The sequence below is a fragment of the Oncorhynchus tshawytscha genome, linkage group LG13 (genome assembly GCF_018296145.1).
Source record: "Oncorhynchus tshawytscha isolate Ot180627B linkage group LG13, Otsh_v2.0, whole genome shotgun sequence".
Classification (NCBI taxonomy): Eukaryota; Metazoa; Chordata; class Actinopteri; order Salmoniformes; family Salmonidae; genus Oncorhynchus; species Oncorhynchus tshawytscha.
In genome coordinates this window covers 50,230,748-50,251,820 of record NC_056441.1, presented here as the reverse complement: position 1 = coordinate 50,251,820, position 21,073 = coordinate 50,230,748, and the positions used below count along the sequence as shown (strand labels likewise).

General features: G+C 43.7%; 1 protein-coding gene across 1 annotated transcript; it reads right to left on the bottom strand.

Moving 5' to 3' along the window:
* Positions 1 to 2,386: 2,386 nt before the first annotated feature.
* On the bottom strand, positions 2,387 to 20,703 carry clptm1 (CLPTM1 regulator of GABA type A receptor forward trafficking). Its single transcript, XM_042295859.1, has 15 exons — positions 20,593 to 20,703; positions 12,977 to 13,104; positions 11,886 to 12,006; positions 11,422 to 11,580; positions 11,228 to 11,345; positions 11,050 to 11,135; positions 10,826 to 10,946; positions 10,398 to 10,642; positions 10,128 to 10,221; positions 9,870 to 9,997; positions 9,637 to 9,699; positions 9,458 to 9,553; positions 9,227 to 9,362; positions 8,687 to 8,854; positions 2,387 to 3,476 (listed from the first exon to the last, which is right to left on the bottom strand). The coding sequence occupies exons 1-15, from the start codon at positions 20,635 to 20,637 to the stop codon at positions 3,151 to 3,153; spliced, it is 2,034 nt and encodes a 677-aa protein (XP_042151793.1). The 5' UTR covers positions 20,638 to 20,703; the 3' UTR covers positions 2,387 to 3,150.
* Positions 20,704 to 21,073: the final 370 nt, after the last annotated feature.

Here is a 21,073-nt window from a genome sequence, read left to right as displayed (position 1 = left end):
TAAAACCTGGCGGGCAAACAGGGAAGTGGTTCCAATTATTTTTCCACCATTCATTTTTCCCATAGAGGATTTTAGGAACACTTAAAATAAGGGTTGTGTGGACTCCCGAGTGGTGCAGCAGTCTAAGGCACTGCATAGCAGTGGTTGAGGCATCACTACAGACCCGGGTTCGATCCCAGGCTGCGTCACAACCGTCCGTGACCGGGAGTCCCACAGGACGGTGCACAATTATCCCAGAGTTGTCCGGGTTAGGGGAGGGTTTGGCCTAGAGGTGGACCGATTATGATTTTTCAACACCGATTCTTGGAGGACCCAAAAAAAGCAGATACCGATTAATCGTCCGATTTTATACGTAATTAACACTTATTTTAACACAAAAAATCAATTTAGTCTCAAATAAATAATGAAACTTGTTCAATTTCGTTTAAATAATGCAAAAACAGTGTTGGAAAAGAAAGTAAAAGTGCAATATGTGCCATGTAAAAAAGTTTACGTTTAAGTTCCTTGCTCAGAACATGAGACCATATGAAAGCTGTTGGTTCCTGTTAACATGAGTCTTCAATATTCCCAGTTAAGACATTTTAGGTTGTCATTATTATAGGAATTATGACGCGTCGACTATTTCTCTCTATACCATTTGAATTTCATATACCTTTGACTATTGGATGTTCTTATTGTATTGGCAGCCTAATCTCGGGAGTTGATAGCCTTGAAGTCAAACAGAGCTGTGATTCAAGCATTGCTAAGAGCTGCTGGGAAATGCAGTAAATTGCTGTTTGAATGAATGCTTACGAGCACTGCGCTATCAAATCATAGACTTAATTATAATATAAACACACAGAAATACGAGCCATTAAGTCATTAATATGGTCAAATATGGAAACTTAGCATTTCGCAAAAAAACAAACATGTATTCTTTCAGTGAAATGCGGAACCGTTCCGTATTTTATCGAACGGGTAGCAACTCTAAGTCTAAATATTGATGTTACATTGCACAACCTTCAATGTTATGTCATAATTATGTAAAATTCTGGCAAATTATTTATGGTCTTCACACAGTTCGCAACGAGCCAGGCGGCCCAAACTGCTGCATATACCTCGACTCTGCTTGCACTGAACGCGAGAAGTGACAATTTCTCTACTTAATATTGCCTGCTAACATGCATTTATTTTAACTAAATATGCAGGTTTTAAAAAATATATACTTCTGTTTATTGATTTTAAGGCATTGATGTTTATGGTTAGGTACATTTGTGCAACGATTGTGCTTTTCTTGCAAATGCGCTTTTGTTAAACTTCACCAAACGGTTGATGATTTAAGCAGGCTGTGATTCATTGATTAATTAACAGGCACCGCATTGATTATATGCAACGCAGGACAAGCTAGTTAACCTAGTAATATTATCAACCATGTGTAGTTAACTAGTAATTATGTTAAGATTGTTTGTTTTTCATAATATAAGTTTAATGCTAGCTAGCAACTTACCTTGGCTCCTTGCAGCCACAGGTCCTTTTGACGCTGCACTCGTGTAACAGGTGGTCAGCCTGCCACGCAGTCTCCTCGTGGATTGCAATGTAAATCGGCCATAATCGGTGTCCAAAAAGGCAGATTACCAATTGTTATGAAAACGGCCCCTAATTAATCCACTATGCCTCTAATTATCGGTCGACCTCTAGTTTGGCGGGGTAGGGGTTTTTACTAGAGCGACTCCTTGTGGTGGGCCGGGCGCCTGCAGGCTGACCCTGGTCGTCAGTTGAACAGTGTTTCCTCCAACACATTGGTGCAGGTGTTAAGTGCGGTTTGGTGGGCTTTATTTCGGAGGACGCATAACCCGACCTTCGCCTCTACCTAGCCCGTTGGGGAGTTGCAGCGATGAGACAAGATCAAAATTGGGGCGAAAAAGGGCTGATGTATAGCGTAGGCTTACCCTGGCATGACGTTTTGATAACCTTTAAAAAGCCTTGCCATGGATTGATTGCGCATGTGTGCCATTCAAAAGGTAAAGGGGCAAGACAAAAGATATAAGTGCCTTTGAACGGGTTATGGTAGCAGGTGCCAGCCGCACCAGTGTGTCAAGAACTGCAACGCTGCTGGGTTTTTCCACGCTCAACAGTTTTCCATCTGTATCAAGAATGGTCCACAACCCAAAGGACATCCAGCCAACTTGACAACTGCGGGATGCATTGGAGTCAGCATTGGCCAGCACCCCTGTTGAATGCTTTCGACACCTTGTAGTATCCATGCACAGACGAATTGAGGCTATTCTGAGGGCGTTAATGTCTTAGGTGTCCTTAATGTTTTGTCGACTCAAGTGTGTGTCAAGGTGGTCCTGCTTGGAGTGTGAATGTAGTAGAACAATTGAAAAATCACAAGTCCAGGCAAAAATACTTAAATGCGCTATTACTAGACACTTTGACATCAGTATTATTAACATTACAACCCGAGATTCTGTAGTTTCAGAACATAAAAAATAAATTCAAGTGACTGAAAAACAGAAATCAAGCCATCATAATTAATATATTTCTATTAATACCTACAAGGCTGTTTCATGTTGTTGTTCAAGTTCGGAACATCGACCATTTGTTTAAAATGGAGGGTAGACTGTCTTTCGCGGGTAGTGTTGGACAGGTTGTGCATCTTGGTTCCCTTCACGTCACACTTGGCTCTGGACACTTCCAGAGTCCTCCAGCACAACTCACCAATTTCCCCAACATGACACATTGCGTTCACACATGGAATGATTTTTTTCTTTTTTTAAAGAAATCACAAGAAATCCACAGACGGCGCAAAGATCTGAAAATTCTGAGATATGTACTGCAACTATCCACCCTCAACTGGGCCTCCAACATTCACAACCTGGCCTCCAAATCATTACTGTTACCCAAAATATAAAGAATACAGTACATCACATTTGTTTTACTTCACTTGAACTAAAAATAAAAAAAATAAAATAGGAAGTCCACATTAATTACGATTCGCTGTAGATCCCCCACACAAAGAGGGAGAGTTAGACTGAAATTTGTAGCGGTGTCCATGACAGAATACAATGACTTCTTTTCTCTGGCAAATGACATTTCACTCTGCCTGGTTTCCACAGGTCCTCTTCACCCCAGGAGCGAGGGCGAGAAAGGCGGATAAGTTGGTCATGGTTAATCGTTCTTCTTCTCATCCTTTGCTTTTTCTGTTATGGCTGCGACCTCCCCAGTGGCTGCGACCTCCCCAGTGGCTGCGACCTCCCCAGTGGCTGCGACCTCCCCAGTGGCTGCGACCTCCCCAGTGGCTGCGACCTCCCCAGTGGCTGCGACCTCCCCAGTGGCTGCGACCTCCCCAGTGGCTGCGACCTCCCCCTGCGCTGTGCTGTCCTTGTTAGGATCCACTCCAGTGGGTTCCGCTCCGCTGGTGCCAAATTCGTTCATCCGGTTGGGATCCACCCTGTAGATCCAGCGCTGGTACAGGTAGACAAAGAATACTACGTCTGTGGGAGGGAAACAGAGTTATTACAGGGGAACTAGGGGTGTAACGTTCACCAAAACCCACAGTTTGGTACATATCGCTGTTTCGGGGGTCACGGTTCGGTTTCAGTACAGCAGGAAAATGAAACGCTAACAATTACTGTAGTAACAATTGTGTTGGTATTCCTGATTCCATGTATGATCATGAGTCATATAAAGCCTGAAGAGAGCACCATCACGAGTACCAACATGTTGCATTTTCATAAAGTAAAACAATTACTCAACACTAAAATAAAGTGCAATATGCATGTGATGTCAATATGTAAAACATGGCTCCGACATTGCGCACTGAGTGTACAAAACATTAAGGACACCTTCCTAATACTGAGTTGCACCCCACCTTTTGCCCTCAGAACAGCCTTAATTCATCGGGCATGAACTCTACAATGTGTCGAAAGCGTTCCACAGAGATGCTGGCCCATGTTGACGCCAATGCTTCCCACAGTGTGTGTCAAGTTGGCTGGATATCCTTTGGGTGGTAGACATTTCTTGATACACACAGGAAACTGTTGAGCACGACAAACCCAGCAGCGCTGCAGTTCTTGACACCGCTACTATAACCTGTTCAAAAGGCACTTCAATCTGTATCTTAACCACACCTCCTCTGAATGGCACAGCTACACAATCCATGTCTCAAGGCTTGAAAATCCTTCTTTAACCTGGTCTCCTCCCCTTCATGTAAACCAGGGATGGACCCGCAGACCATTTTGTAGACCAAATGGACCAACTCAGTCGAGGTCTCAACTTACTGTTGAGAGTTAGAATAATAGATTACAAAACGGTGAAATTTGAAAATGTGGTTGTGCATCAGAAGTTAGTCTAGCGGCCAGCTAACTAAACTTGTAGTAACCATGGTCAAATTACTGACCGGGGTGAGGCCCACTGTCCATCAGTTAGCATATTAAAACCTGCAAACATTTGCCTCCACCCTATGGCAAAATGTGTAGAATTGCAGGAAATTAGCTGTAAAACTGCCATTTTCTGTCTCTCCACCGCATGGCAAAATTACTAGAATAGCATGTGTAGAATTGCAGGAAATTAACTTTAAAACGTCATTTCTCTCTTCTCGCTGTCACGAGGGAGGTAAACGCATCATACCGGCTGTATCTGTATTTTTTAAAGTTATATATCTTAAACGTGATTGCTAACATGCAAAACAAATGTGGGACTATGTCAACAATATACTAATGAAACAAATACCAATAGCGCATAAAAAGTCCATTTAGAGAGTTGTTGAACGGGACTTAGGAGTGTGTTGATATGAACGGTAACATGATCAAAATTCCTCTCAACAGGCATAATACTGTACGATTCAGTACAATGTCTATCAACATATCGGAATAGGTTAAATAAAGGTTCTACATGCCAACATATAAAGGCAAGAATTAGGAGTAGGCAAAGTGATCGTGTCAGGTGTAAATCGTTCGGCAGCCTAAACTATTATTGGGATACAAAAGAAGCCATCCAACCTTGATGGGCCATCAGCAGGATAATAGACTTGCTGAGTTGAGTTCTATTTTTAGGGACTAAAAATGTATGTATAGCCAGGCCTGGAATTTCATGATTTTAGGGTCATGGCCATTCGGCCTTCAATAGCTGCCAGGGCACCAAGGCCCTCTGCAAGGGCACCAAAGCCATTAACCAAAATAGCCAACCCCCCCCCAACTACTCTTATGAAAAACACAAGTGTATGTAAATGTACATAAATAATTAGCGTACATGTTAAAGTGTAGGTGATAGCCAATAAGCATAGGCTACAACCTGTCCGGACCGATGCTGACATAAGGCGCCTGAGAATGTAGCCAAACTTTAATGAGACTTTTAATTACATATATAGTGTGGCGTACAGCAGGTCAGCCACCACTCGGAGACTCGTCGAGGCCTGGTGGCAGACGGATTCTACACCACGAGGCGATGGCTCCCTCTGCTGGATGTGCCAGATCTCGACGGGCTCTCCAGACAGGACTAATTGGGGCTGAATGTGGTTGGCTGATTGCTCACCAGCTGTACGAGTCCCATAAAGCTGCCAGAAGGGCAGCACACAGAGAAAGGGACTGGGGGAAGAAAGGTGACTTCCGTATAGTTGGAGACTGTGCCTGAGGTAAAAGGAGGGAGTTCAGTTTTTGTGCCCGACAGGATACAGCAAGACCCGGAGCCCAGAAGACAGTATCCTGGAAAGGGTCTCATGGGGGAGACCTACCCTTTTCTTTTGATTTATTATTTAAATAAACACCCTTGAAACAGAGCTAATCTTACTCTGTCCGTGTCTGATCTGTGTAAACGTCTTGACCAAACCCCTTGGTCTGCTACAATAGGCTAAATGCCAGTCATGTTTGACAAATATAATGTAGGAACATTATTGTCGAATGGCTTGATTCTGTCGACATACTTGAGTCACCTTTGGTTCTGATAGAGAAAGGCTAGTGCCTGTTGCACACTGCAACACCCACCTTGCCATCGGAGCAGTCTTCCAATAATCATACGACTGCACTATGTGACATGAATTGAGTATATAGTATGTTTATTGGTCATAGTTAGTATGCCAAAATTTCTCAGATGCCGAGACAAAATGCGAAGAGCACTTTTTGCCAGTCCCGTCTGGTCCAGCGACGGTGGGTTTGTGCCCATAGGCGACGTTGTTGCCAGTGATGTCTGGTGAGGACCTGCCTTACAACAGGCCTACAAGCCCTGAGTCCAGCCTCTCTCAGCCTGTTGCGGACAGTCTGAGCACTGATGGAGGAATTGTGCGTTCCTGGTGTAACTCAGTTATTGTTGCCATCCTGTACCTGTCCCGCAGGTGTGATGTTTGGATGTACCAATCCTGTGTAGGTGTTGTTACACGTCGTCTGCCACTGCGAGGACGATCAGCTGTACGTCCTGTATTCCTGTAGCGCTCTCTTAGGCGTCTCACAGTACGGACATTGCAATTTTTTGCCCAGGCCACATCTGCAGTCCGCATGCCTAAGGCCCCATTCACACAGATGAGCAGGGACCCTGGGCATCTTTCTTTTGGTGTTTTTTCAAAGTCAGTAGAAAGGCCTCTTTAGTGTCCTAAGTTTTCACAACTGTGACCTTAATTGCCTACCGTCTGTAAGCTGTTAGTGTCTTAACGACCGTTCCACAAACATGAATTGTTTATGGTTCATTGAACAAGCATGAGAAACCGTGTTTAAACCCTTTACAATGAAGAAATTAGGATTTTTACAAATGATCTTTGAAAGACAGGGTCCTGAAAAGGGACGTTTCTTTTTTTGCTGAGTTTAGTATGTAGTATATTAGTATGGGTATTCGAACACAGCTTTAGACTATTTAACCATAAACGTAATTGTTTAAAACACAGTCGTTTGTCATTTTATGAGACATGTCTTGCCACATTCTGACCATAGGAATGTTAAGGGGATTCTTTTATAAACACTTCCTCATATGCAAGTCAGTATTTATTTCTCTCATGTTCTCAACTTTCTTTTGTTGTCTAGCAGCCAAAGACAAGTGTTCTAATATTAAACAACCCATGTTTGTTGATGAGTCTTTGGGTCTTCCCTATTTCTGAAGGATATTTTCACACCTGTCATATTTGCGGTGCACTTTTGAGAAGGGTGTTTTCCCGCCAATTGCATTTTGGAACATTTGTGCTTATAGCCTACTGCAGTTTGCGCATTGCTGGACTTCTGTGAAGAAATAGTTTAGCAACATTTTAAGCAAACATTGGGATCTGTTGCATCAGCATCGTTGCTTGTAAATGTTTTTAAAAATAATAATAATAATGCATGTACAGTGGTTGTATTCATTTGGGATCTACTGCGTCCCACAACTGTCCCAGAGTATGTTTGGAATATTTCTCTCGCACAGAAAGGCCAAGCTGATCAATAGAGGTCAACATTTCTACTATAGATTGACATACGCTAGTGGTTTTTTGCTGTTCCGTTAGGCCTACTCATGCTGTTGGCTGACGAAAAGTACATGCGGACAGAGATAACATTTTCAATATGAGCCTCCAAATTAAATAAGGACGTGCTCCGATGCATCTGTCTGTCTTGTGGCCTCACTGAACGCTTCGATGCCTGTGAGAAGGACACCGATCACGTGATGGGCATTGGCTAATAAGAATTAAGATATCTGGCGATTGGTAGCAGGGAATTCATTAACTTAAATTCAGACCATTTGAAAACACAACAAATACAATAGTACAGCCCGGATTAAAAACAGTCGCATTCCACCGTGATTGCAATTGCTTTAGCCAACATGTTGCAGTTCATTTATTGTTTAATTATTCTAGGCTCCTTTTTAACTTGTTTTTATAAATAAAATGCTTGAACGAAATTATCAGACCAAAAGATAAGTTCACCTGACAAGACTGAAGTTTGAAATGTCTAACTCAATATCACAGACCTGATTTTCCCTAATGAAAATGCATCAACCTACAAAATGTAAATTATTATAATCCACATAATAAAAGCCAACTTAAAATAGGGCATGATGTACAGTATATACTGTATATCCAATAGAAAGTAGTATAGAGTATTTGTTCATCAGCATCTTTGTTTTCGTTAATAAAAGAATGACAAAAAGACTAAACGGTGTAGATATGCTCAAAGACGCCCTCTGGTGGTTCAAATGAGCATTAACGGACAACACTGCGACTCACTGACAAGTGTCCCAGCATAAGCTCACTATAATGAAACTTCTTAAATGATGAACCACTGTAGTCGTTTTAACAGAACAGCCCGAATTACTATTTTTTCAGCGCCGGTGTACTCAAGAGGCATACAACGCCGAGTATGCATAGCCTACAGCCAATGACGTGAATGTCGATGAAGGCAGCCCCCCCTGCACCTCTCTGATTCAGAGGGGTTGGGTTAAATGCGGTACACACATTTCAGTTGAATGCAGTGAGTTGTACAACTGACTAGGTATTCCCCTTTCCCTACAGGCTTAGTGTTTTGATTTTGTACATCATTTTTTAAATCCATTCTTTTGGGCCCACGGTGCGGCCCGAACAGCAGTCCCCATACCAAACGGTTCGGTAGGAATACGTGTACCGTTAAAACACCTAAGGGAACTAGTTTTTTAATTTTTTATATATCAACGGGATAGTCATTGTTAAGAACCGGAATGGGCTGTACTAATAAGTGTATGAAATACGTGTGTTTTGAGGGCAGTGAGTAATACGCACCGTCTCGGAGACATCCTATCCTGTACATCATGGGCATCTTGATGACAAAGGCGAACAGGTCGTCGATGAAGGTGTTCAGAGCCTTGTAGGTGAGCATCCTCCATGGGAGGTGGGCCACAGACTTCATCTTATAGTTGATGAACAACTGTGGCGTCATCGTGATGAAACCTGAGCCAATCACAAAGCAGACACGACAACATGTCATTTAGGGTAGAATATCGCTCAGAATGTCAATTAATTTTAAAAAATGTTTTAAAGTCATTTAGGAGAGAATGACAAGGACAGACCATCAATAAAGCTAGACTGGCTGCTAGGACAGACTGTCAATAAGGATTACACTATGTAAATGAGGATTAAGACGGCATAGACTGCCACTTGTCCTGGACTGAGCAACAGATATTTAGCGATGTGATCATCACAGCATAGAAAACGAGAGAGGAAAGGATGATTTTCCAAGACCAGGGTGGAGCTCAGTCCCATTACAGATAAAAATCAGGCAAACTATATCACGCTTCTGAACAATGACCACCAGTGACTCACCAAAGGTTAACAAGAAGCCATAGAGCATGCCCAGTACGAATGAGTACCAGCCTTTGTGCTCTTGGTACAGCACACTGTAGACGGCATAGCACCCGAACAGAGGGTAGAGCAGCCATGACAGGTACTTGAAGGCCATCTGCGCAGAGGGAAGAGGACAGGACAAAAACCATCAGTACAAGATTGTCCATGCGAGCGGTAAATTAAGAGAATGGTGGTGACGCGTTTCCTTACGTCGTCGAAAACTTTGGTGGAGGACTGCACGTACGTTGACTTGTCTTTTATTGATAAGCGTGGGAGGATCCCGAACAATTTGTTCTCTCTGTCCAACTGGGGAGGAGACACATCCGGATGAGCTAACAGGGATTCATTTGTGCAACCAAACGCATTGAAATACCCGTCGTCCATCTCACCTTGACGTCCATGACCTTGGTGATCTTCCAGAAGTCGATGAGCAGGCCGATGAACACGCTGACCTGGATGTTATGGGACATGAGATGGGGATTAGTAAAGGGACCACTCTGCTATAGTACAATGGTCATGAAGGACATGCGTACAGAGCCTGCCGTGATGAGTGACATTACAAAGGGTCTGGTGACAAGTCTTTATTTAATCCTTTTTGAGAATAAATGAAAAACCCACTGACCTGCACCACGAAGTTGGTCTCATTGTCCAGGATGTAGAGCAGCACCACCAGGGACTGGAACACCCCAAAGATGATGGAGCGCACAGAGAGACCCTCCATAGACTGCCTGCTGTTCCAAAACTGGATGTCTGTCACACACACACACACACACACACGAGTATAGAAACAACATTCTACCACACCGTAGAACACATATAATACAAAAGTGGTCTTCTAATAGGCAGTTAAGCTGTGGGAACAGAGGCACGGCAAGCTCACCATTCTTAAATGCCAGGAACTCGAAGATGCTGTGTACGATAGAGACCACGATGGTCACGCCCAGGAGGTACGGATTGGTTTCCAGCAGGGCCACCTACAGAGACAACACAGTTCCTTAGCAACTGTTACCAGGGAAACAACATGGAGTCTAGACTCCGGGACCAGTCTGATTCTAAGATGTGCTACATTGGAGGAGCAAAAGCAAAACCGAGATCTATATCTCCTTCTCTATTTACACCCTGCCCCGGCCTATGACCTCTAACCCCTGACCTTGACAGAGTCCTGGTCCTCGTCAGACTGCTCGTAGGTGTCCTCTGGCAGGAAGTTCCATGGTGAGCGGGCGTTCTGGGCAGCGTAGAGCTGCCAGCGCCACAGGGACAGCGGGCAGTAGGACAGGCGCAGAGGCAGCGACTGCAGGCTCTCATTGATGGGGTAGTAGTCTTTCTGCAGGTTCCAGTAGTCGTTGAAGTAGACGATAGGATAGTAGTCGCCGCTCACCGCGTCAAACTTCACATCTGTAGGGTTGGGGAGGGTAAAAATAATGGGTTGAGAAAATGAGACAGCCAGAATAGAGCAGTAACTGAAAGGTATTTCACCTTTAGTTAGATTTTTGTAAAGAAGCAGTAGATCTCAACTCTCCTAGTACATTCTCTGGTATAACCAACTGAGAAGCGTGAGAATAGGTGGGTAGAGCTTACGTTGGTCCAGTGGAGGGGGGACCGAGCCCTTGACCCAGGCTGTATGGTCGTCCACCATGTTGATGGTGAGGTTGGGGTGCCAGTGGGAGATGATCTCCACTGGGCCGTGGCTCTCCGCTCGCTGGGGGAGAGGAAAGAGGAACGGCAGTCAATCAATACTGTGTGGACTGGGTCTACGGACTGAAAAGGAATGAGGTCTATGAATCATGGTAAACACATCTGACCTTGATCATCTCCGGGTCGGTCTCGGTCTCCCCCGTCAGCAGGTTCTTAGTCTTCACGAACTTCCTGCGTTTGAACTTGTTCAGCACTGAAAGAGTCAAAGAGGAGTCAAACCACATACACACTAGTTTGAAAAGGTCATGCATGCACCAGAGTAGGCGGTGTGTGTCCGTTACTTACTTCGCGTGGCATGGACTGTTGCTAGCCGACGATACTGGCTCTTGCGTTTGGGGTCTGGGTGGAATCCGGTCTTTGTGAAATACACGTGGATGTAGAGGGAACCATTCATTTGCACCTTCTGTAGCATATAGGATCAGAGAGAGAGATTAGAAAATCCTACTCTTACCTCTCCCTCCCCAGTCTCCCCCCCTCACCTCTTGGATGTCCAGGTCCAGTGAGTGCTCATAGCAGCCGTCCCCCTCGTCTCCAGTGTTCCAGTCTCCGTAGACCAGGTCTCTATGGAACCAGAACAGGGACTGTGTGTCGTTGAAGTCAGAGAAGACCTCATCCTGGGAGATGTACACATACAGGTCCTGAGGACAGAAGGAAAAACAGGTTAACATTTATTTCCTTCATGTTCTCCTATTGATTTGCCCATATGGTACTACTTTGGGTGGTTGTTTGCTGTGGCACAGCTTCTTTGTCCGGCAGTGTGCACTAAATTACTGAGCGCAAGTCAACAAGCGAGCCAGGACCAAGCTCGTCAACGGACACCAGCTGTTCACCCAGAGAACCTACAATGAGCAGCAGGCACAGACCAAAGGTCAACCAGGAAGTCAATAGTCACATGACCTGGGGTTAATTGCTTATGTAGAACGGTGTGAAAAGGTTGGCGTACCATGAGGCTTTCCTTGGGGAAAAGGTTTCGGCTAGGTAAATGCGGTGCCCCTGCTGGGGTACTTGGGTCTGGTGTAGAGGACCTGCGGAACCAGCTGCTGATGGCCCAGATGACGAAGATCCTGCAGAGAACGAGGACAAGGGAAGAGAAGGTCAGCTTTGTCTAATTGAAACCAATTAAACATTTTGAAAAATCCCTTTACACTACACATTTTACTAAGTGGAATGCTTGGGACCATAGAAACATAATTATACTTCTACGATTGAGACCACCCAACTGACATCACCCCATTGAAGTTTAAACTTAAACCAGTTAAGGTAAGGGTTAATGTTAGGGTAGTACCAACGATCCCACTTAGCATCTACCGTAAAGTAAGTGTGTGTGTCTGAAACAAAAGGTTGAGATAAAGACAAGCGGTTGTTTTTATATATATATATATAGCATCAGACGTTGGAAAGGATTGAACCTTGTTGCCTAATCTGATGGTCTCGTATCCCATCGAGCTACCACTGTCAGGCTCACAACAACGGGGGCTTCTTCCAAGTTTGACATCTTGTTTTGAGCTTCAAGTAATCAGCTGACTGAAATACTCTAGGGGAATGTGTTACAACAGTATGACACTCTCACACCGTACTGCTTCTATGATAGGAGCCAACTCTCCTGGTACTCATTAATGCACCTTCATGTCGTTCTAATCCCTCGCTGGCCCCAGCACTCTGTTTCTGTCTCCACTCATGAGAAGACCAGCAGAGTATAGAGTGATTCCAATAGGTTGAGAACATGTATCATCATCTAGCAAACACTGAAGGTTAAAACAAAATCACACCTTTAAGACACCTCCGAGATTCATTTAATTAAATGCTGCTGGTGTGCATGACTTGAATGAAGGTCTTTAGTCATTGTATCAACAACCAAGGTTGCCTCCCTATCACTTTAAACCCTGTGTCTTGAAGTGTGAACTGGTTTCTCTCTAAAGAGTGCAATGTGTCTCTGGCAACAATCCCCTGATGACACCACAATACAAAGCCTGCATTTGAATCTATTAGGCACTGTAAATTAATTGTACACACACACACACATCTCTGACCCACCTGAAGAGGACTCCTTTTATGACCGACCATGCATTGGGTGGTGGAGCCGGCTGTTGCGGTGCAGGGTCCCCAGTAGCAGTCTGTACAGCCTGGCCATCCACAGCTGCAACAGCTCCATTGCTGCTCACCTACACACACACCCACACCCACACCCACACACACCCACACCCACACCCACACCCACACACCCACACACCCACACCCACACCCACACACACACACACTAGATCAATCAGGGAATCCTAAAATAGGTTTCCTTCCACTAGCTAATTATAGACTAAAAAGATACAGGTTTTTTCCATCAAACTGGCTTGTTACGGATGAAAAGCTGTGCCTGATGACATAGCATAGTGCAAATAAATAGCACATTTTCAGCATAAGTTTCCATGTACTGAATAAAAAAACAGAAGTTCAATGGGATTCCATAGCATTTCCATTGGTTGTCACAAAAACTGTTGCTATCAATAGCAAACTTGCCCAATCTTGTCTTGGTGGATGCCCTCTAGACAACAGTTTACTGATAAAGGAGAGTGTAGCTTGCAAAAATTGTTTATTTTTATACACATCATCCATTTCACTAGCTAGGTGACAGATTTTCATGCGAATATTCTAAACTTTGCCTAAACAAAATATGTACATTTTCCCACCAGAGACATTTCCATCAAACGGACTAGTTTTGGATAAAAGTCTGTGCGTGATGACATGGTGCACATGACTTTTGCTGTTCAATTCCCATGTACGTTTTCAACTCTAAATGTTGTGTTATATAGAGAATGTCCCCAATCTGGTATTGCGTGTATAGCCTACATAAAGAGATTATTATGGACAAAAGAGCAAGATTTCAAAATATCAAAACGGCAGCCAAGCAGCAACAGAATAAGACCCTCAATATTTATTGAAAAGGAGCATCAAGCTTATCACCTTGCACTTTCAACACCCTGTGAAGTCATCAATTGATTTAATCTTTAAAATGCATGGTTTTCCGAGTCGTAGTGGGACGAAAACATATAATCGCATGACTCACGCGATATCAAAGTTTACATTTATTGCATAAAACATTTTACCGACACAAAAAGATCCCACAATGTTGAACGAACAAATTGCCTGAAGAAATTGTCTGTTGTAGGGATTAGAGGTCGACCAATTATGATTTTTCAACGCCGATACCGATTATTGGAGGACCAAAAAAAGCAGATACCGATTAATCGGACGATTACAACAATACCGAATTAACACTTATTTTAACTTAATATAATCACATCAATAAAATATGATAGCAATATGTGCCATGTGCGAAAGCTAACGTTTAAGTTCCTTGCTCAGAACATGAGAACATATAAAGGCTGGTGGTTCCTTTTAACATGAGTCTTCAATATTCCCAGGTAAGACGTTTTAGGTTGTAGTTATTATAGGAATTCTAGGACTATTTCTCTCTGTACGATTTGTATTTCATATACCTTTGACTATTGGATGTTCTTATAGGCACTTTAGTATTGCCTGTATAACAGTATAGCTTCTGTCCCTCTCCTCGTCCCTACCTGGGATCGAACCAGGAACACATCGACAACAGCCACCCTCGAAGCATCGTTACCCATCGCTCCACAAAAGCCGCGGCCCTTGCAGAGCAAGGGGAACAACCACTCCAAGTCTCAGAGCGAGTGACGTTTGAAACGCTATTAGCGCACACCCCGCTAACTAGCTAGCCATTTAACATCAGTTACACCAGCATAATCTCGGGAGTTGATAGGTTTGAAGTCATAAACAGCGCAATGCTTGAAGCAATGTTTGAAACAGCGCAATGCTAGCGAAGAGCTGCTGGCAAAACACACTAAATTGCTGTTTGAATGAATGCTTGTATGCTGGTGCCTACCATCGCTCAGTCAGACTGCTCTATCAAATAGACTTAATTATAACATAATAACACACAGAAATACGAGCTGTAGGTCATTAATATGGTCGAATCTGGAAACTATCATCTCGAAAACAAAACATTTATTCTTTCGGGAGGCATCCATAAGTCTAATTATTCCTGTACCCTCGCAAGGCAGCCGGCCCAGAAATCCCTAGCCGTGTCCTCAGAGCATGCGCAGACCAGCTGGCTGGACATATTCAATCTCTCCCTATCCCGGTCTGCTGTCCCCACATACGTCAAAATGTTCACCATTGCTTTCTTGGGTACAGGAACAAAAGGTAACTTAACCAAATGACAATCGACCAGTAGCACCCACTTCTGTCATCATGAAGTGCTTTGAGAGACTAGTCAAGGATCATATCACCTCTACCTTACACCCTAGATCCACTTCAATTTGCTTATCGCCCCAATAGATCTACAGATGATGCGATCGCCATCGCACTGCCCTATCCCATCTGGACAAGAGGAATACCTATATAAGAATATTGTTAATTGACTATAGCTCAGTCTTCAACACCATAGTACCCTCCAAGTTCATCACTAAGCTTGGGGCCATGGGTCTGAACCCTGCACTGTGCAACTGGGTTCTGAACTTAGGAAGTTAGGAAACATCACCTCCACTTCGCTGATCCTCAACACAGGGGCCCCACAAGGGTGTGTTCAGCTCCCTCCTGTACCCCCTGTTCACCCATGACTGCGTGGCCACACACGCCTCCAACTCAATCATCAAGTTTGCAGACGACACAACAGTGGTAGGCCTGATTACCAACAATGATGAGACAGCCTTCCATGGAGGTGTGGGCCCAGGAATATCAAATCAAATCAAATTTTATTTGTCACATACACATGGTTAGCAGATGTTAATGCGAGTGTAGCGAAATGCTTGTGCTTCTAGTTCCGACAATGCAGTAATAACGAGCAAGTAATCTAACTAACAATTCCAAAAAAAACTACTGTCATACACAGTGTAAGGGGATAAAGAATATGTACATAAGGATATATGAATGAGTGATGGTACAGAGCAGCATAGGCAAGATACAGTAGATGATATCGAGTACAGTATATACATATGAGATAAGTATGTAAACCAAGTGGCATAGTTAAAGTGGCTAGTGATACATGTATTACATAAGGATGCAGTCGATCAGTACAGTATCAACGTATGCATATGAGATGAACAATGTAGGGTAAGTAACATTATATAAGGTAGCATTGTTTAAAGTGGCTAGTGATATATTTATATCATTTCCCATCAATTCCCATGATTAAAGTGGCTGGAGTAGAGTCAGTGTCATTGACAGTGTGTTGGCAGTAGCCACTCAATGTTAGTGGTGGCTGTTTAACAGTCTGATGGCCTTGAGATAGAAGCTGTTTTTCAGTCTCTCGGTCCCAGCTTTGATGCACCTGTACTGACCTCGCCTTCTGGATGGCAGCGGGGTGAACAGGCAGTGGCTCGGGTGGTTGATGTCCTTGATGATCTTTATGGCCTTCCTGTAGCATCGGGTGGTGTAGGTGTCCTGGAGGGCAGGTAGTTTGCCCCCGGTGATGCGTTGTGCAGACCTCACTACCCTCTGGAGAGCCTTACGGTTGAGGGCGGTGCAGTTGCCATACCAGGCGGTGATACAGCCCGCCAGGATGCTCTCGATTGTGCATCTGTAGAAGTTTGTGAGTGCTTTTGGTGACTGAATTTCTTCAGCCTCCTGAGGTTGAAGAGGCGCTGCTGCGCCTTCCTCACGATGCTGTCTGTGTGAGTGGACCAATTCAGTTTGTCTGTGATGTGTATGCCGAGGAACTTAAAACTTGCTACCCTCTCCACTACTGTTCCATCGATGTGGATGGGGGTGTTCCCTCTGCTGTTTCCTGAAGTCCACAATCATCTCCTTAGTTTTGTTGACGTTGAGTGTGAGGTTATTTTCCTGACACCACACTCCGAGGGCCCTCCGTTGTTGGTAATCAAGCCTACCACTGTTGTGTCGTCCGCAAACTTGATGATTGAGTTGGAGGCGTGCATGGCCACGCAGTCGTGGGTGAACAGGGAGTACAGGAGAGGGCTCAAACCCTTGTGGGGCCCCAGTGTTGAGGATCAGCGGGGAGGAGATGTTGTTGCCTACCCTCACCACCTGGGGGCGGCCCGTCAGGAAGTCCAGTACCCAGTTGCACAGGGCGGGGTCGAGACCCAAGCTTGATGATGAGCTTGGAGGGTACTATGGTGTTGAATGCCGAGCTGTAGTCGATGAACAGCATTCTCACATAGGTATTCCTCTTGTCCAGATGGGTTAGGGCAGTGTGCAGTGTGGTTGAGATTGCATCGTCTGTGGACCTATTTGGGCGGTAAGCAAATTGGAGTGGGTCAAGGGTGTCAGGTAGGGTGGAGGTGATATGGTCCTTGACTAGTCTCTCAAAGCACTTCATGATGACGGATGTGAGTGCTACGGGTGCTACGAATATAACATCTCATCCAACGTCAACAAAATGAAGGAGCTGATCATGGACTTAAGGAAACAGCAGAGGAACCACCCCCCTATCCACATTGACGGGACCACAGTGGAGAAGGTGGAAAGCTTCAAGTTCCTCGGCGCACACTTCACTGACAAACTGAAATGGTCCACCCAGACAGACAGACAGACTGTGCAACAGCTCCAAAATTTGGCTTAACAACTAAAACCCTCAAACTTTTACAGATGCACAATTGAGAGCATCCTGTCATGGTGTATCACCGCCTGGTATGGCAACTACACCGCCCTCAACCGCAGGTCTCTCCAGAAGGTGGTGCGGTCTGCCCAATGCATCACCGGGGCCAAACTACCTGCCCTCCAGGACACCTCCAGCACCCGATGTCAAAGGAAGGCCAAAAAGATCATCAAGGACAACAACCACCCGAGCCACTGCCTGTTCACCCCACTATCATCCAGAAGGCGAGGTCAGTACTGGTGCATCAAAGCTGGGACCGAGAGACTGAAAAACAACTTTTATCTTCAGGCCATCAGACTTAAATAGCCATCACTAGCCAGCTCCATCTGGTTACTCAACCCTGCACATTAGAGGCCGCTGCCCTATATACACAGACTTGAAATCACCTGCCACTTTAATAACAGGAACAAGTCACTTTAATAAATGTTTACAAATTTTGCATTACTCATCTCATATGTATATACTGCATTCTATTCTACTGTATTTTAGTCTATGCCGCTCCGATATTGCTCATCCAATAATTGCTATATTCTTAACTCCATTCCTTTAAATGTGTGTATATTGTGAAATTGTTAGATATTACTGCACTGTTGGAGCTAGCAACACAAGCATTTCACTACACCCACAATACCATCTGCTAAACATGTGCATGTGACCAATAAAATTAGATTTGATGAAAATCTCCATTAGAAACTTAGAAAGACGGGGAATCTAATAGCAACAACTAGGATGAGTTTTAACAGGACTAGGATTGTGCCTTTGGCTTCTGGACAACGAAAGAAAGTTGATATGAAAACCAATTGAACAGGGGAGCCATTTTCATTAATGGCATGAGGAAGTCTTTATAAAATAATTGTCCCCACATTTCTATGAATGGATTTTCGCAAGGCTACTTTGAAGCAAGGCAAGACATGACTCAATGACAAAGTAAAACATTGAGGTTTCAAAGAAATATACGGCTGTACGCTCATTTAGTTGTTATTTGTTGAGCAATTACTGTGCTTACCAAAGCACATTTCACTTCAGCACGGACTTTTTGAGGAGCTATTCTCCTGCACTGTGTGTGACAGGTGATCAGCTACTCCGCTTCGCAAACTAGCCTCCGTATGCTGTGCATGTGTGATAAAAAAAGATGCATGACAAAATTGAAAATACACACGAACCAATTTAATTCCACTCAATTACGCAAATGCCCCTATAGACTGATAAGCATTACCGGACAAATGTATTTTCGGCTGCTAACCAATTAGCGGTTTCCATGACAGCTGTCATGATTTTACTCACATAAAAACTGTAGATGGAAATGTGGTTAGACAACAATAAATTTGCCCATGTCTGGAGTATTTTGTTCTGTCGACAGTAGAACATTTTAACCAAAAATGTGCAGTTTCCATGATCACTATAAGAAAAGATCATTGATTTACCAGCAAAACATGTTTTTCTACCTAAGACCAACTATGTCAGGGGTAAATTAGTACTAATTTTTCCTCTGCCTAAACCAAAATTGTCACACAGGTAAATGTTCCTCAAATTTGCAAAAGGAACCCATGGAGCTTGGACATGAATTGGCTAGATAGTTAGCTAACAACTAACCAGCAGATCTGACCCTCTTGCTTACAGCTGAACTTGGGTCAGACAGGCTTCCTGTGTAGTTTAGCCGGCGTCTCAGGGATAAGATAGCCAGGGATAGCCACAGCAGCCATTATGGAAAGGCAACTCCGTTGAACAAGAGCTGATTGTCTGAAACTGCAATTCCAAAATGGCTAATGTGGCTTCTGCTACCTACCGTAAAGATGAAAAGTGCAGTTTTCCAAAAACAGCCTGAGTTCCCCAGTAAATCTGGGACACTCAAATTAATATGATATGTTAAGGAAACAATTAAAAGGGTGGTTGGTCGGGGTGGATGGATGGGCATATAATAAGAATGTTTAGCAAGTTGTCATCATGGACAGCTTGAGCATTTTAGCTAATTGCAACTTTAACAATTTAACCCTACCCCCAGCCGACGTTAGCCGCCTAGCCTAGCCAGATTTCATAACATACTGTAAATCGAGCAAATTCTTAACATATCATGCGAAATGGGTGAAAGACATCCACAAATTAATACATACCATACATGGTAACATATCATACTAAATGGAGCGTATCGGATTTACATACAGAATAATACTAAACGCTTTGAGACCAGTTTAGGAAAAACTATTTGTCGTTCAATCTTCTCGGTGTATAATGGGATAATTCAACACATTTCTCATCCCTGGATTATGGTACAGTGGGTTTTCAACCCATACTTTGCAGGTGGCCTGTCTGACCCAAGTGCAGTTGTAAATATGCAGGTCGGATATGCTTGTTAGTTAATAACAAGATGTAACATCCATAACTAGTTAACTACAGCAAATCTAGAAAGCACATCCCTACTTGCAATATTTAAATCACATCGATGTTCGATATATTCTCAGTGACGGACGGTGATTCGTTTCGCACCCAGTCAATCAATAATGATAGGCAGCAGACTAGCCTAGTCAGTCAAGGAATAACGTTAGTCCATTGAAGAAAGCCGTTCGACAAAATAATCTGCTAACGTGAGATATCTACATACGCCGACCAAATAGCATTGTCAGTCTAGCTAGCCACTTGTAGCTAACTAGTTCGCCAGCTAATAATAACTAGCTAACGTTAACTAATTTAAATCCGGCTAACCCAATATACTGTCATGACGTGTATCTGTTTCCCCAAGTACCGACCTCATTATTTTATTTAGAAATAGGTTTGTCAACAGTTCTGTTAGTTTATCAGAAAATAACAGCTACCTTGCCAGATGCAGTAATAAACGCATCGTGAAAGGCAGGGGGTCGTTTTTAAACCGACCGGCATTGACAACGTCAGAGGCTCGTGTGAAATGATCACAATTCAATAACAATATCTGGAGTGCCACTCACTCCTCTCGAGTTAACCAGATGACGCTATTAGTAGGCACAAATTGAAGACAGTCATACAATTTCATTCATTTTACCTCGCCGTTGGTTTGCGGAGAAGCTTCGGTCTCCTGCGACGCCATCTTCGCTGTCTCTGTCGCACACTGGCAATGAAATCGCAGTCCTCGCGTGAGTTCAGATTGGTACGTCAACGTGATGTTTTTTGCAAAGAAGCAAGTCATCCCCTGTTGGTCTAACAATAGAGACCGCGGCGTGTTATATCTGCCACATTCTCTTTACTGTATGCTGTGCTTACTGTATTTGTGCCTATTGTAACTCAGTGATCTTATACTTTAGTACTTTAAAGTATGTTTTACTTAATACTGTAACGACGTTTTTCGGAGTATCTGTACCTTACCATTTATATTTTTTGCCAACGTTTATATTTACTTCACGACATTCCTAAAAAAAAGTTTTACACGATACATTTTCCTGACAACCAAAAGTACAGGAAAATTGTCCAATTCACGGACTCACTAAACACAAATTATGTGTGTCCCTGGCTTCCATAAATAAAAA